This window comes from Aphis gossypii, chromosome X (genome assembly GCF_020184175.1).
Source record: "Aphis gossypii isolate Hap1 chromosome X, ASM2018417v2, whole genome shotgun sequence".
NCBI lineage: Eukaryota > Metazoa > Arthropoda > Insecta > Hemiptera > Aphididae > Aphis > Aphis gossypii.
The window spans coordinates 13,518,907-13,537,154 of record NC_065533.1 but is presented as its reverse complement, the minus strand read 5'-3'; the positions used below and the strand labels follow the sequence as shown (position 1 = coordinate 13,537,154).

General features: G+C 26.7%; 1 protein-coding gene across 1 annotated transcript; it reads left to right on the top strand.

Annotated features, from left to right (window-relative positions):
* Positions 1 to 8,880: 8,880 nt before the first annotated feature.
* Positions 8,881 to 18,246, top strand: LOC114126731 (leucine-rich repeats and immunoglobulin-like domains protein 3). The gene is made up of 15 exons (XM_027990736.2): positions 8,881 to 9,290; positions 9,380 to 9,608; positions 10,776 to 10,847; positions 12,050 to 12,121; positions 12,202 to 12,333; positions 12,426 to 12,569; positions 12,650 to 12,793; positions 12,917 to 13,057; positions 13,141 to 13,284; positions 13,686 to 14,077; positions 14,133 to 14,447; positions 14,510 to 14,788; positions 14,893 to 15,168; positions 16,375 to 16,602; positions 16,678 to 18,246. The coding sequence occupies exons 2-15, from the start codon at positions 9,439 to 9,441 to the stop codon at positions 16,998 to 17,000; spliced, it is 2,832 nt and encodes a 943-aa protein (XP_027846537.2). The 5' UTR covers positions 8,881 to 9,290; positions 9,380 to 9,438; the 3' UTR covers positions 17,001 to 18,246.
* Positions 18,247 to 18,248: the final 2 nt, after the last annotated feature.

Genomic DNA, 18,248 nt, shown 5'->3' with positions numbered 1-18,248 from the left:
TATGTACGTAATAACTAATAATATTAGAACCCTTAAGTTAATTTTTTTTTAAATTTTTTAAATTTGAATTAATTGTAAAAAATATATATTTTATTCTAATTTTATTTTATGATAACATAAAAAACTCGTAGAAATAATTATACTTGAAATCTCAATTTAATTGATTTAACAATTAATATCATAAATGTAAACATAATTATTATTTATTACTAGTTAATATTTTTAGTAAACAATCACTGCCAATTACCTATAGGTAATTCAAAGTATTCTATTCTTGTTGAATGGATAAATATAACCTACTTAATAGATAATATTATAATCCTTACATTTTCAAAAATTCGTCAAGGAGAAAAATGGACGTTGAACAAGCGCTCACTGCCGCAGGTGTAGACACGAAAGAAAAGTGGTTGTGGTATTCAAAAATGGCTCAGGAAGCGAACTGGTCCTCGGACGTGGTTCATTACATGTGTAAGTTTGCCGTGTGCTGGAAGCCTATCATCAAGGAGGAGGAGAAGATGCGGGAAGCTCATCATCAAGGACGAGGAAAAGATGCGGGAAGCCCATCATCAAGGACTAGGAAAAGATGCTGAAAGCGGCGTACAAGCACTTGTTGGACACGATACAGTCGTCCAGGAGGACGCTGATGAAGATCGAGCAAAAGGACGGCAACGCGTCCTGGAAGGCCACGATGGCCCGGGAGTATCGCGCGCACGTCGACGTTGACTTGAACTTGCTGTGCGTCAATGCGTAGGACGTGGTCAAAGTGTGGCTAGCGTCCGACTGGAGCTACAAAAAATGCATATGTAGTATTATACATTTTACCTAATTATGAAATAATAAACAAAAGTCTATAATTTGGTTAGGCAAGTTCACAGGGAACATACCCAGATGATACAATGTGTCGGCTATCATCAGGCAAGACATGGAAATCTGTTCATGCTAAAACAACATATGAACTAAATAAATTTAAACATTTACTTACATACATGCAATTGTCACTGAATATTTAAGACTTTTTATTTGACTTTCATTATTAATAGCACAAATATTCCTTTAAACGAATTAACAATTCTCTTTTTTGAAAACGATGAAAATATATGTAATAACTTAAATATTAGTCATACAATTCTAAAAATACAAAGTATACCTATTATATATTTAGGTGTTACCATGGTTAAATATACAATATATTTCAACCATGATGGGTGTTATTTTCAATAATCATTTGAGGTTAAATCTACGTATAAATTATTTAAAAAATCGCCCGCGCATATCAGTTCATAATTTTTATAAACTGCGTTTCATTTTACCACAATACCGCATGAGAATTGTATCTATATTTGTCTTTTTATCAGGCAGTGTTCCAATAAGACATTAGGATCTGGGGTAGCACACTTGAAAATGTAATCAAACCATTTCAGTTACAACAAAATAAAATAATAAGAATTTGTCTGGGTAAACATAGCTTTGTGGGGTCAACATTACTCAACTAAGTACAATAAATTAAAAGTGTTATACCATTTAAATTAACTTACAAAAAGTTTGCCATATTATGGGAAGTTAGATAAATGTTTTTATTTGTTCATTTATTTTATATCTTATTTTTATTCTCCACACTGTTATTATTTATCATGTTTTTATACTTCTATATTAGATGGTATTTTTTGAACCATGTATTGTAAAAAGTTGGTAAAAATATTTAGAACAAAATTCAAATGTTCCATCGACAAATATTTTGTCACAACTACATAAAAATTCTAAGTTTGATTTGGTGGAAAAACATATTATATTCAACATATTGTCGTTTATAAGCAATAAATTCTCACCCTCGTATGTATTTGTATCCAAATTATTTAAAGCTGTATGCACTTCGGTTACATTTTTCGGTAAAGGTGGTAGCGTTTTTCTACGAGTACGATAAACGCTTCGTCGTATAGAATGCACATCGTTTAATGTTAAATCTAACGCACTTCATTGCACTTCATTCCGAATTAGTTTTAGTGGTCGTGTTGTAACTTGGTCTGTTGCTTTTCTTTTTAATGAATTAGCAACAATTTATCTATTAATATTTGAACTCCCTTCGTGGTTATGATCAAAATTCGATTTTAAAAGCACCGTTTCACTCACATCACATAAAAAATTCGAAATACACGATTTAATTGTACATCTCTATTTTATTCCATTTTTTGAAATAGTACATTTTCGGAACTTAAACTCGTCAAGAACTTATAACGGTTTACCTTTTTCACTAAAAGCTTTTGTAAAACGATCCATATTGTAACGTCAAACAACTAAAACGTATACTAAACGATTAACAAGACATAAGTATTGGGTACCTATCAATATGATTTATATTTATAATGGGTATCATCAATGTGTTCTTCTATCTACAGTATATTGTGTGCAACGAAACAATGAGGCTGATAAAATATATCCGATGATAATGAAAACTTGTTTTCGTCCATCACTCAAATGCGTACTTCCGTAATCAAAATATGTGCGGAATAATTATAACGTTTCATAAAATTCCCTATATTAATATATATAATAATACACTGTTAAAAAATATATTAAAACATAAGAGATAAAGTAATAAGATTTTGAGTTTATGGTAATCATAATATTAGATTCTGAACGGAGTGAAGAATGTATTGATTTTACAATGATGTGTGTTTTTTTTTAATTTTTTTATTTTTGTGTCTGTCACCACGTTTTGGAGCAGTAAAAGTGCTCCGATTTTAAAAAGTGGACCCTGTTTCGGATAGGAAAGTGAATGTAGTTTGTACTTTGGGGGGTCAAAAGTAAAAAATTTCCAATAGTTTTCAAAAGCGCCGGGAAAAACCAAAAAAAATGACGGAAAAACGGGAATTTTTACGCAAAACCAGTTTTCGATCAAATCGATTTTTTTTTATGGTTGTAATTCAAAAACTAATCACTGAAAATACTTGAAATTTTCACTAAATGTTAATGTCAGTGGTATCCGTATATAGTTAAATTTTCAAAAAATTTTGACTTTTTTTGAGTTATTTATAGACCACTGAAATTTTCAATTTTTCTGAAAAAATATTTTTAAAGTGTCGATAAAAAATTTTTGAATGACCAAAAAGTTTTGAAAATTTAATACAAGGTTCCTTATGAGTTTTTTTTAATGTAGCTAAAAAAAATTAAAAATCGTTAGTCACAATTTTTTTTATAAGCGTTTATAGTTCAAATTTTTACGAAATCTGTCGAAAACGCGAAAATTTGCAAGTAATTTTGAAGTTGAAAAATAATAAAATTTTTTTCTTTTATAACTAAGTTTTGAAAATTTGGTACAAGGTTCTCCATGAATTTTTCTTCAAATATCTGTAAAAAAAACTTTACCGGATTCAGACAAAAAATTTTTATGAGTGTTTGAATTTTAAATTTTTATGAAATTGCGTAACGATAACGATTTATCCTCAAACGATTTTAAATATTTGTTATTATTCAAAAAGTATAAGTCGTAGATACTTGAAAATTTTACCAGTTATTAAGATTCGCGTTTTCTTTACGTGATTTAAATTTCAAAATATTTTGAGTTTTTTTGAGCTATTTATAGACAACTGAAATTTTAAATTTTTCTGAAAAAATATTTTTGAAGTGTCGATAAAATTTTTTTGGCCCTATCAAAATACTTGTAAATTTTATACAAAGTTCCTCATATGTTATATTCTTATAGTGATTAAAAAATTATAAGAATACATAGGCACAATTTTTTTTTATTAGCATTTGAAGTTCAAATTTTGACAAAAATTCGTCAAAATCATGAATATTTGCAAATTATTTTGTAGTTCAAAATTCATAAAATTGTTTGTATTTATATCTAACGTTAAAAAATTCAACACTAAGTTTTCCATAAGTTTTGCTTCAAAAAGCTATAAAGAAAATTTTAAGAGTCATTATAGGAAAAATGTTTTAAGCGTTTGAGTTTTAAATTTTTATGAAATCGGAATATTTGTTTCAAAATAGAATATATGACAATATTTAATTATAATATATTATAGACTGACAAATCATCTCCGTTCAGAATCGTTTTTCGTATACAATGATACTTATCATTGCATTCAAATTTTATCTATCCTAGTCCGAAGTCCACCCCACCCCCTAATGTACAGCAGAGCGTTACCCACTTGCCGACTTATTTGTATTTTGCATGTTTTAACAATAATAATAATTTTTCAAATAATAATTTGAGCATGGCAATTTAGAATAATATAATTAATTTAAATTCAAGCGCAATTGGTATGTACTATATTGACCGTAAAATACATATAAAGAGCGCAATTGGTACACTAACCGTAAAATATATGCAGCGCAATTGGTATATTGACCCTAGTATAAAAATTTTGTTTTAGGCGCAATTGGTCCATGCCCATTCAATAGATAATACCTACCAACGAAAAATGTATGATAATCTTGTGTTTTATTGGATTTGGCGATGTGGAGCATGGATAAAGACTGTTATCAAAAATAGTATTCATATTGTTGATCCAAAAAGTAAGCCTCTTTCAATAATTAATAAACATTCTCATGGTCCAAACCCACAATTTGTACAAATTAAAAAATTCAAACAAGGTATCAAACGAAAATCTGATAAAAATAATGATGCTGAATCGATAATGTGCTAGCGTCTGTCACAACTTCCTCACTAATTTTTAAAAACTCGACTAACTGTTTGATTAAACGATGGAGAAAAGGTAAGGAGTGCAAAGAGCCAAAACCAATTTCTAAAATTATTATTTTTGAAACACGTCAATATATTATTACATTGGACAATAAATTGTTTTAATAAAGTCATTTTATCGTAGCAATGATTATGTCATAATATTTACAACAATAGAAAATTATTTGTTTTAAAAAATATGTCATTTTTGGTAATGGACGGTACATTTAAATTTTGTCCTATATTATTTAATCAATTATTTGTTATTATACGCAGATCAGAAAAAATAAATGAATAGTTGTTCATAAATTTACGCATTAATGACTTCAAGAGATAAAGATTTATACACTCAGTTTTTCAAAATATTAATAACTTTGGAATCGAAAATGAATTATATTTTGAAAAAAAAAATCAAATTTGGAAATAATTACCGATTTTGAGTTAACATCAATAAATGCAATTATGTTATGAAGTATTCAATTTTGCAATACATTGGTCATTGAGCATAAACTTTTTTAATTTTACAAAATCAATTAACTGAATAATTCAAAACTTTAGTCTTAGTTATAAATACTAAAATTACGATTATTGTAATCTTCTTGCTTGTCAAATACCAGCTTTGGCATTTCTCCTTATAAATGGGATACGTGATGCTATTGAAGTAATTCAAAAATGTAATTTAGCAATAACGAAAATGAACAACTTGTATCATATTTTGATGAAAACTATATTTGTTGTAAACTTAGAATTCGGTAGGTATCGCAAAAATAGACCACTGGAAAAACATAAGTTTGTGTTTCTAATTTCCTAATTATTTGTATCGTCTTAAACTTTCGTTTTTACGTTTTTATAATAACCACTCTAGAAATGTACTAGGTACACAACACGCACATACAAGCACGCATGCTTAAGGAAATGCCTATCCGACTCCTTCAGCGTTCAAATCAGTCGATACGGTCAATAATAATATAATATTCTAAATTCCTGTTCCAGCAATTATATTTATTTAAAAATACATTTTTTCAAGAATTTTTAATTCCTAGATTTACCTATAGCAAGCTAAATACACCTATTATAATTTATAATTTATAACCTTATGCTTTTATAACTTTTTTTTTATTATGCTTTTATTATTTCTATGCCTACCTCCCCACCGTCATTGGCAAAAGTTTCCCACTTCATATGATATTTGATAATTAATAAATTAATTCATTACCTATTGATATTACAAGTGAGTTAAAAGCACATCATTTAAATAATATGTTATGGTTTTCAATGTAATAGACCATAATGTCGATAAATTACTAATTAAGGGCGTTGCATTCCCCATCAATTTTCTGTTAAAACGACTTAAACGTCTAACAAAAATGATGGTACTTATAGTCGTACAATTTTAAAAATGTAAAAATATTTGAATTGTTCAATAAGTCTACTTTGCATCGGTCGGAGCAAATATTTTATTTTTTTTAAATATACTTAATATTGAAAATTTACAAATGTATAACACTTATAAAGTTTATTATCGTCAAGTAGACATAATATACTAAAAATTGAAAAAGTACTCGATTTAAATTATAATTATTAATAAACCTAAATTGTACACATAAAACATTATGAAAAGAAACCGATATGGCGTTGTTACATGATAATATAATATTCTTTAGTTTCTTTGTGAAACGGTTTGTTATGACTTATGGTTGATTATTGCGATGTATAAGAATAGATAAGCGTGTTTGAATAAACTAAAGAATACTCATTCATTTTCATATTGATGAAAAAATATTAAATAATGGCTTTGATTGTAAAACTCGACATTAAGATACTGAAATAATGTTTTCAATTATTATTTACACATACACACTATTATATGTATAAACATTAAAACATATAGTGTAGCATGCCCGATTATGAAACAAATAACAATCGAAGTGCACTGTTGAAAAAAATGTGAAGATAGAGAAATAGTAGATTATTAGTATATATATTTTATGAATAATAAACCTTTATAGTTATATTTAGTGATTATAAAATAATTTTAAAAATACAAATTTATTCAATTTTGACGTAATAATTCTTAATCATGTAGGTTAGGTACTTCGTACTCATATAAATATACTCTACACCTCTCGAGTTTATACGATTTTATATAGGTACTCGACTCGCCAGTCGACAGGTGCTCCAGAACTTGGTGACAAAAAAAAAAAAATCTGAAAATACTCTTGCGGATTCCTTTATTCCTTTCTACACAACGTATATTGTTTCCCCCCTCCACCGCCCCTCCTCACCGCCACCCACGGAAACCAGAAGTCTTCGTGATATATCGTATTATATTTTTATTTTATAATTCGCACTACTGCATTACCTCAGCGTGGTTTAGTAGCCTCGTAATAAAACTTACTAAATTGTGAATAACTTTATCACTCATATAATATGTACTCAGTACTTAATTATCTATATTTCTATATTAAAAATAATAATACATATTTGATCTTGTGATTTTAAATAATTTCAACGTGTTAATTTTTACAATATCATAACCATAATATAGATTATGGAGATACTTAAAAGTTAACACTTTTTTACATAGTTAAGTCCATATTTAACCATACAATGTATGAGGTAATAACGTTAACTGAATAAAAATTCATTAATTTTAGTATTCATGTAATTATAAGGTAACGTTAAGTACGAAAAAGAGTCCTATATCATAAATCCTGGCGATTTCGAGTGTCTATATAGTATCCCCATATAAGTATATAATAGTTACACGCGAGCATCGTATTAGGTAAAGGTAATTAATAATTATATTTTACAAATTATACATAGTCATATACTCCCTACCCATTACTATGTACCTAGTTAAAGTAAATTTAAAACAATACAAGCCTATATTATACCAAGTCTAAATAAGCTGGCAGATATAATTTTTGTAAACGCAGGACGGGTATTGGCGGTTTTGCCAAATTATAAAACTCTTTGTAAGGACAAAAATAAAATAAAGTAAAATATAATATGTAAATACTAATAAAATTAAACGAAAATATTTATTTCTATTATAATAATTATGTTTTTGATTTCATCGAAACCATCGTGAAATCGAGATGAACGTTATAGCTAGATGTATTTAATACTTAAAAATCTGTACATGTTAATTTACGGTCCCAGTTAAAATCACGAAAATGCAACTGAACGTCGAATAAAATATCGGTACTGTGCTGCATATAAAATCGGGACGTCTGGTAGTCGCACTATCCAAGTCTTCGTGTATAATACATAAGTATACGTATATAGGTATATTTATTGTGTTCAACAACTGCAGCCCGTTGTGTGCGTACCCAACTCTCTCTTATACACGCATTTATTAAGCATATAATATTATGTGCAGGTGACGATCATAACAGGTCGCAGGACACCAGGTGCAACATCTTTTATTGTTAGTATACGTGGGTGGGTGGGTTCACATACAGTGATTCATTCAGCAACACCATTATATTTACATAACCGCCGCCACCACCGCCGCTCCTGCCTACCTGCGGAGGATAAAATATTATAATACACCTCGCCACTGCTACAAGGTGTTTCTGATTTCGAGAAGAAATCACTCGAATCGTCGTCGTCGTCGAACGAGCAAAAATTGTTGTAGAGACCAATACGCTACTGCGCGCATTATAATATTTGTATATTATTATAATATTATTTATTATAAGACGTGCTTGTGATATGATGTATATTATTATTTGGGTGTCGATAATACGAAATTGTTGTGCATTCGGTGCCGAAATGTCTGTGCACAATGCGACGTATAATAATATCACTATACAGTTAATCATATCTAATTAGACAAATATTAATCTTAAAATCAATTGGTCATTATATATCGCACGCGTGTAGATACGACGCTCGTGTAAATTTCTTTCGAAAAAAAAACAAAAAAAAGCGTTTACTGCTGCTGAGTAATGCCGGTCACAAATTCGCAAATCGAACAACCGGATACCAAAAAACATACATAATATATATTATAAATAATAATAATAATAATAATATGTTTCTATATTATTATATTATTATTATACATTTTTACGGTTCGGCACGACGTCGGTTTCGCGTCGGTCGTCGGACGCTGCCGGTGTAGAGTTTCGTACGAACGGGCCCGCCCACAAATGGTAACGGTGTATCGAAGGTCCTTGACAAAAACCTACGGGCCACGATAATATTTAAATTTAAACAAAAAAAAATAATAATAATAATAATAATAAATAAATAAAAACCATTATCATCGTTGTTTAAGAATTAGTGATAACGGTTCTTCATTCTCTCATTATAGTCATTACCGTAGTCCGTGTTCATACTGTAGTGCTACAGTCGTATAGTGTGTAGTAGGTTGTTGCCGCTGTAGGTAGTCTGGTGGTGTGTCGTGCCGTTTTTTTTCTTCTTCCTGCCGACGCGAATGACGATTAAAAATTCGAATGATGTAGGCGTACTCGGAAGACGTCTTCCACGCGCATTGAATATTATTTCGGGAATTCGTTTTGTGTTAGTCCGTGTTTGTGTGCTGGCGATGTAAACGAAAAATATGGATCTCTCGAATAGGTAGCTGACATGAAGTGTAAGAATTCATCATTATGCGCTGTTAACGCAGTTAAATACTGAGGATGGTCCAGTGCGAGGCGCTTAACATATATACTATTTTTGCAGCATACGTTCGTCGGAGACTAGATCGTTTCGTGTAGGTAGTATAACTGTTTGGTACGATCATGTTGATTGCATACTTGTTGTTCGTATCAACCCTGTTGTACGAAGCCGTGATTTGCAATGTCAAGAAAAGCTGCCACAAGAAATGTGATTGTCTCGGCACATATGTCGACTGTAGCAAAACAATGATTAACACATTTCCAGAAGCATTACCTCCATGGATGGAAACTTTGTAAGTAAACCAAATTTCCATTTGGTATTTAGCCATTTGTACATAATTTATCATTTTTAGTATTGGGAATTAGGTATCTATTTAAGATTTATACAGATAATTTCAATATGGTAGTAGCTTTACAAAAAAATTGTATCAATCTTCATATTATACTACCTGTAAACATGAACTTTGAGACATAAACAACTAATTCATATTATACATGAAACCAATGTCACCTAAAAATATTTTTAAAAATTAATCCTAAATTTAAATAAATAGGTTTAAATCAAAATTAATATATTTACAGTTGAATTTGAAATACTCATATTCAGTCAATTTTAATTTTAGAGCAATGTATGTTTAGTTGAAATTAATTTTAGAAAATAGACTTACCTAAATATAATAACAAAAATAAGTTTTGCTGTTTAACAAAAACAATTTTATCGTGACTGAAAATACCAACACTCGTCTAGGATGTCAGCTACCACTACTTTGTTGGTGTAGTATGCTACCTATCTAACCTACCAAAAAACTTTACTGTGTTTTATTAATTAAAATTTATTTAACTAAAACTTACCTACTTAATATATTGCTAATGAGAGTGATCTTCAAGTATTTTATATTACTGTTATATGTCATAGGTTACTTTTTCCAGACAATTTCTAATAAATTGTGTTGCATATTAATAGCCTTCTACCATTCTTCATCAGTTATCATAATGGATATTTAGCTATAATTTTGATTTTATATGTTATTCATCTTAATAACTTAAATCTACTTTCCCGCAATAAAATTAAATGAAATAAAAATAATTACGATTGGTAGCATACTAGGTATACGCATATACGTACACAAGTACTACACAAGTACCAAAACACTAGTAAGATGAATAATTTAAAAATAATCCAAACCAAATCCAAATCTAACCTAATTTATCCAAAGAGTTAAGTTTTACTGGTATTATCTGCTTAAAAAGATAATTACTCTGTATTATAGAATGTACTTTTTATTTTCAATGTCAGACTGAATTTATTATCAATGATTATTCTAGGTATAGTATTATACTATTATTTATAGAATACCTAGTATTTAGTAAATTTATTTAACTTGACCATTAAAAATCTATACTCTATTCCTTGATACCTATACTATTTTAATTGTTAAATTTAATATTTTTATTTTCAGGGATTTGAATTTAAATAAAATTGATGGAACTCTGACAATCGATACTAGTAGTTATTTACATCTAACAACATTGTAAGTAATCAATATTAAATCTATTTAAATTGTGTAATATATTATTTTATGAAATAATAATTTAAATAATTTCTCTAATAGTAATTATATTTTATATTAATACTGTAAATTATAAACTATTGTGCAATATGTATAGTAAAATCTCAATAAGATGGAAAAATAATACTAAGTATAAAATATAATAATAATAAATATATTTCTATTTTTTTTTTTCTGAACCTTCTTAACACTTAAAAAATATATGGTCCCAAACAATTCTGTCTTATTGAGGTTTTACTACATTTTATATATATGGTCATACAAATAAATATTATATACATTTAATTAAATAATTAACTTACTCGTAGGGTGACCAAACATCCTTCATTAAGTGCTTTTCTGTTTGGCCTCATTCTTGAGATCTACATTACATTTCTTAAATATTATCGTATCATTTTATTTCATAACCTAAATACCTTAATACATAATATTTTTAAAACACTTAATACATATTATACTATACAAGCACATTATATTTATTTATGAAAATGAATAGGCTGTTAGGTCTAAAACAAATTAGAAAATTTAAATTATTGTTTAAATTTAAAGCAACTACAGCAGTGGTTCTTAAGTCTTAACCGGTGTTTCGACAAAATTTTAAAATCACTGAAAAAAAATTTTATTTAGTATTTCAAGTTTCATTCTCTTAACATTTTGACTTTTAAAACAAAACACCAAGATATAATATGTTTTACTAACATATTTGAAAACTGTTTTATGCTATACATTTATTGTTTAATATATTAAAAAATTAAAAATAATATAATTACTGTTTTCTTTTACTGCTGTGTTCTGCAAAAACCTTATAAAATGTTAAGTATTCCGTCATTTAAAAAAGGTTAAGAAACACTGAACTACAGTAATTGTTAACAAAAAAATCACTCAAGAATTTAGTACAGTCTTTAACACAAAGAAAACATTTTTAAATTTAAAATTTTGTTTTTGACACTTGAAACATTAATTGACACACTTAAAAATTATTTTGTTTTATTTCAGAAATGTGTTCAGAATAAAAAATATAACTGTATTGGACTAAAATATCTTTTTTAGTCTTTAAATATTTCATACTTGTATTATCATCTGGACTAAAATGTTAAAACTAATTATGTTCAATATTCAACAAATTATTAAAAATGCAATAATTGACTTGTTTGTGTTTTTAGGAAACTTACTAAGAATTCAATTTCATCTTTTCCAATATTTGTTAACAAAACAAAAATAAATCACTTGAATTTGTAAGTTTAATTTTATTTTAACTTATCAAGTTAAGTTGTATTATAATATTGATATTAAATATATTTTTTTAATTTTTCAGAGCACATAATAAAATAGAAAAATTGGAGGCCTTAGAGAATTTACCCAACTTAAAAACTTTGGACATGAACAAAAATAAATTAGTATTTTTGGATGATCATTCTTTTCCACAATCCACACACTTGAAAATACTGTTAGTATAACATATATTTGTTAATCATAATAAAATATAGTTTTTAAAGAATCTATTGTATATTTATTATATATTTATATGTATGTTTTTAGAAATCTGAACAATAATTTAATCACTAACTTAACTGCAAATTGCTTAGACACATTGATAAATTTAGTAGAATTGAAAATATCCCACAATAAGCTAAACAATTTACCTGGTGGATTATTCAAAAAATTGAAAAACCTTGAATTTCTGTAAGTACCTCTTAATTTTGTATTTATGTGTACATTTTGCATACTAATTATTAATCAAAATAAATATTTGTTATTTTTAGCGATTTAAGTAGAAATCACATAACTGTCATTCATGGTTTATTATTTATGGACTTGGGGAATTTGAAAACAATAATACTTCGACAAAACCAAATTGAAGATTTACAAGATGGATCATTTTTTGGTTTAATAAATTTACAATCATTGTATGTTTATTTTATATATAAGACATGATAAAATTAATTTTCAATAATGACTACATTATTAAGTTAATTTAGCAACTCTTCATTACTATTATTATTTTTTTTTTTTTATATATATAAATTCAGACATTTAGAAGATAATAATTTGAGCAAAATATCCAAAGGCTGGTTATACGGACTGAATTCACTTGTCTACTTAAATATAAGTTATAACAGAATAGATCAAATCAAAAGTGGATGGGAGTATTGTGCAGAGCTTGAAGAATTGTAAGTCATTTATTTAATTTTATAATTTTATTACAATAATTATTTTTGAATTAATGTATACGTGTGCAAATTTATTTATTTAGGGATTTGTCGTATAATAAACTACAGTACATTGAAAAAAGTAATTTAGAAAATTTAAGAAAGTTACAAAAACTGCATTTAAATAACAATAGATTATCATTCATTGAAGAAGGATCATTTAATAATACACCTATGCTACGAATACTGTAAGTTACATTTATACTTTCAATCCTATTAATTATATAGCTAATATATTAGTAATAATAATGTTAAAAAATCAATATTTTAGTATAATCTATAAAATCTGTATGTTATAATTTTTCAATATTATCATCTATTAAAAGTCGGTCAAAGATTATTAAAAAAATTAATTTATGGAAAATTAGTTTTATAACAGCATTAAATAATTTATTTCTAACATGTTTCCATTAATAAATAAATTGTAACATTATATTAAATTTCTATTTAATATTGTTTTTAATTATACAATTATTATTTTTTCATTTGCCCATTTAATTTGATACTATTTCAAAAATTACTATTTTGTATTTTAATATATCATATGTAAGACATATTTAATTAATAAAACTATATTTTCTTTTTTTAGTCAAATGGATCACAACTATTTATCGTGGCTTATTGAAGATGCAAAAGAAACTTTTATTGGTCTAAGAAATTTGAAAAAATTAAGTTTAGCAAATAACAAGATATTATTCATTAAAAAAGAGGCATTCTCTGGCTTAGACAACCTAGATGAATTAAATTTACTTCAAAATAATGTCCTAGAAATCCAAGATGAAGCTTTCAAATATATGCCTAATCTTGAATATCTATATTTAAATAGTTCTTCACTAGTATGTGACTGCTCAATGTCATGGCTTAAACAACCAAATATATTTGAGAGTTTACCATTTGATTACATAAATGCGTTTTGTGGTTTCCCGGAAAAAAATAAAGGAAAAAATTTGAAAGAAATATCCTTAACAGACTTCTCATGTCGTAAGTTTTAATTATATTAATCATGTGTTACTATACTAATTTATATATATTTTAGTTGAGAATAGTCCAAAGCCCACAATAATATTCCATCCTGAATCAAAAATGGTTCTTGAACGGCAAAACATTACTTTAAAATGTGGGGTAAATTCTTCATCAACTGAAAAAATTAATTTTGTTTGGAAAAAAGATAACCATGATTTGGAGTTAATTTCTACAAACCATTACTCATCTTTCGAGTTCAATGGTATGACACAATTCTCTGTTTTAAACTTGTATAATATTTCGATGTCACAAAGTGGTAAATATCAATGTGTTGCTTCCAATGAATTTGGTATCACTTATTCTAATCGTTCAGTTTTATCAGTTGTTGGTAAGTACCAAAGAGATTTATCATAATAATAGTTGAATGTTTATTTTATTTTTTATTTTTAGTGTATCCATTTTTTGCTAAAGTGCCTGGAAATAGTTCAGTAAAGACTGGTCTTACTGCTAGGTTAGAATGTGCTGCAAATGGATATCCAGTTCCTCAAATATCTTGGCAAAAAGATGGAGGAACTGATTTTCCAGCAGCACAAGAACGCCGTATGAGAGTGGCTAGGGATGATGTATTTTTAATTGTTGATGTAAAATTAGTTGACATGGGCATATATAGCTGCACTGCCAAAAATGTCGCTGGAATGATAGCTGCAAATGCAACACTTAATGTTTTAGGTATAAAAATATTATTTTGACTATCTTTTTTATAATTATATTTCTTTTTGTACATTGTTATTTATGATTATTTAATATATATATATATATTTTTTTTTTTACAGAACCCCCTTGGTTTAAAAGTGAAATGTCCAACAAACAAGTTAGGGTTGGTGAAGAAGTCGTTTTAGAGTGTTTAAGTTATGGATATCCAAAACCAAAAATAAAATGGATTAAAGATGGTGTTTCTCTTACATTGAGTAATAGACACTTTTTTACTGCTGAAAATCAACTTTTAGTTATAATGGAAGCTAATACAGATGATTCGGGCACTTATCAATGTGAAATAACTAATTCTTTAGGAGTAAATAGTCAAAAAGTTGATGTTCTAGTTATGCCATGTAAGTATTATTATATATATTATGCATTTTCTTGAATAATACTTTGTTTGTATGTATGCACAAAAAAAAAGAATTGAATGCATAAAATGAAAAGTAAAAATAAAGTCATATTTAAAACAGAACAACTAATAATAATTGTTGAGGGAAAATTTCACTCACATATATTGTTTCTTTCCTAATAATGTTCAACATACTATTTATGTTCAACAGAATGTATTTTATACTGTTTCCTTTAATATTATAGTTAATTTACCCATTATCTAACTTAAAAATAGGAATATTATCTAAGACATCTTATAAGCTTTTATTGATGTTTTCATTTTAATATGAGTTATAAGTATATAAAATATTACAGCTTTAAAATGCTTATAACTCGCTTTCAAATTATAGTGTTAATAAAATCTTATGATATGCCATAGATTATCTATGATAAATAATACTCTTAAATTTTAGTATTATATTATGTAAATTGACTCTTATACTAAAGCAACTATTTTAAATAGATTTTGTTGAATGAACATTTGTTATTTTGAATATTTGTAAAATAGAGACAACACATATTATTTGATATAATTTTTATTTCTATTACTTAACATAGTAAATTTGACCATTAAGATATGGTATTTTGACTTATTGCTATCATTAAGACTATTACCACATAGATATTTTGCCAATAATATACTCAATTATAGTAACATTTTATCTTAGAATGAATTAAATTTGTTTATAAACTTACAATTATACTTCATAATATTAAAATAAAAAATTCACAGTGTGTAATTACAGTGAACTCCAAAACATTAACTATGATTATTATTATAATAAATAAAATTATTCCATTCAATAAATAAGTATCTAACTACTTATACAACATTCAATTTGATTATTTATACATAATTTAATAAATATTTATTTTAATGATTTTTAATTTAATAATAATTTATGATAATGTAATAAAAAATAGTATTTACAATTTTAAAGATGAGATTCAAGATAAATTAGATACATAACTCATTTTTTTTTTCAAAATAATGTATTATATTGTAAAAATTAAAATGTTATGAAATTATTCTATTAATAATACAATAAATTTAAAATGTATATTATTATATTATTATGTTATAAAACAATATTATTGAATTTTTTTTATACATATTACATGATATATCAGATTATATTGTTTCAATTAAATTTTTAACTTTTTAGTGTATCAGAGTTTAATTCACGAATATACTCTTGGATTGGTTGTCATTGCAATAATTTTATGCATTATAATTATATCATCAATTTGGGTATTATTTGTTTATAAAGCAAAACGTCCTTCACCAAATTTAATAAATAATGCTGACAATAAATCATTGGATTCTTCAAACAGCAAAGACAGTGGTACTGGTGAATCCACTAAAAGAAGTCAAGAGCAATTATTCAATGAATGTAAATATTCCTACATTTTTGGAAATAAATTAAATTATTAAAACTATAATTGTTTCTTTTTTTTTTTTTTTGTAGGTTCGAATGCTGGTCAAAAACTAAATAATAATTTAGGCAATTTATCACCAGAAATAAATTCACCATTACTTACACATGCTTCTGTTATTCTTGGTGAAAATTCTGTCAAGTACAAACATTCAAAAACAGCCACCCTACCAGTCCAATTGCCAACTACAGAGCCGCATGAAACTGTTGAAGACCAAATTAAATGCATTAAAACCTCTGAAAAACCATGTTCCATACCAGCTCTACTGCCAAATGAGACTCAGGATTCACCTCCAATTGTTCAACAGTCGTGTTCCCATGTTAATTTGCATGAGCAAACTGTTGATCCTCTTTAGTTCATCATTTAATCTTATTTTTTTATTTGCCTATAGTATTATGTGAAATGTATATATATTTTTTTCCTATTATTATTTCTAAACCAATAGTTATCTATGCTTGTGAGACTTGGTAGAGAATAAGAAAAAGTGTAAGTGAAAAGTGAAGATAACAAAAAAACTTGTGATAAGAAAAAGGAAAGTCTTTAAAACATTTATAGACCCGTGTATAATAATGGCCTATGAATACAGGAAAAAGACATAATGAAGATTTGTATTCTTTTTAATGTAAACCCAATATACTTATATTTACAAGATATAAATGACTAGATTGGCTGAGATTGTATAGAAGGCAAGGATATGAGGTTAATGAATGCAACAATAGAATGAACTTTGCTTAAAGAAAATGGAAAAGCTTATTAGTGCGACACAGGTCTGATATGGATTGTTAAGCTGTTGATTATGATTAATATTCCAACTTAATCCTACTTAGATATTAATGAAATATCAAAATGGTTCCTGTCTTTAATTTTTGTTTTTAATAATTTTAAGATTCTTTTATTCAAATATATTAACAAGGTAATGTAATAACTTCTATTTCCTTTAAACTTTTGACATGAGTTATTTAAAATGATTTATATTTATTGTGATTGTCATTTCCTTAAGCTAACTCAATTACAAAAGTTAATTTATATGTATTACTGTTAGAATGCTTTCAATATTCTACATGTATTGTTATTGAACTTTGTATACTATTATTAGAATGTACATCATTTTTAAATATCTATTAATAGTTATTTAACAATTTAATTACATACTACAAAATTGTAACATAATACAGTAAACTCTTGATAATCCCCTGAGCTGATTATCTGTGGTCTTCCGCCAAACTATAAAGATTTATGTATCCATATATATTAAATAATAAATTATTAAAGAACATCTCAAGTTTCAAAACTTAACGCAGAACATTGTAATACTGATGACTGTGTTCCACCTAGTGGTTTTGATATCTGAAGATGGACATACTTTTTTTATCAAGTTTTGCCTCCAATATGAGAATTTGTTCATGATAACTGTGCCACCCCAATCAAGAGTTAACTGTATTTATTTTTATTTCTATTGTTACGTCTTATGTTTTATAATTTTTATATGTATTATGGATCTCATTACAAATAATGTTACAGTAAAACTATTCGTATTTTGTACTACTTAATTAAAAATTGTAATAATAAATAACAAATAAAAAAGAAGTATTTAATAATAATT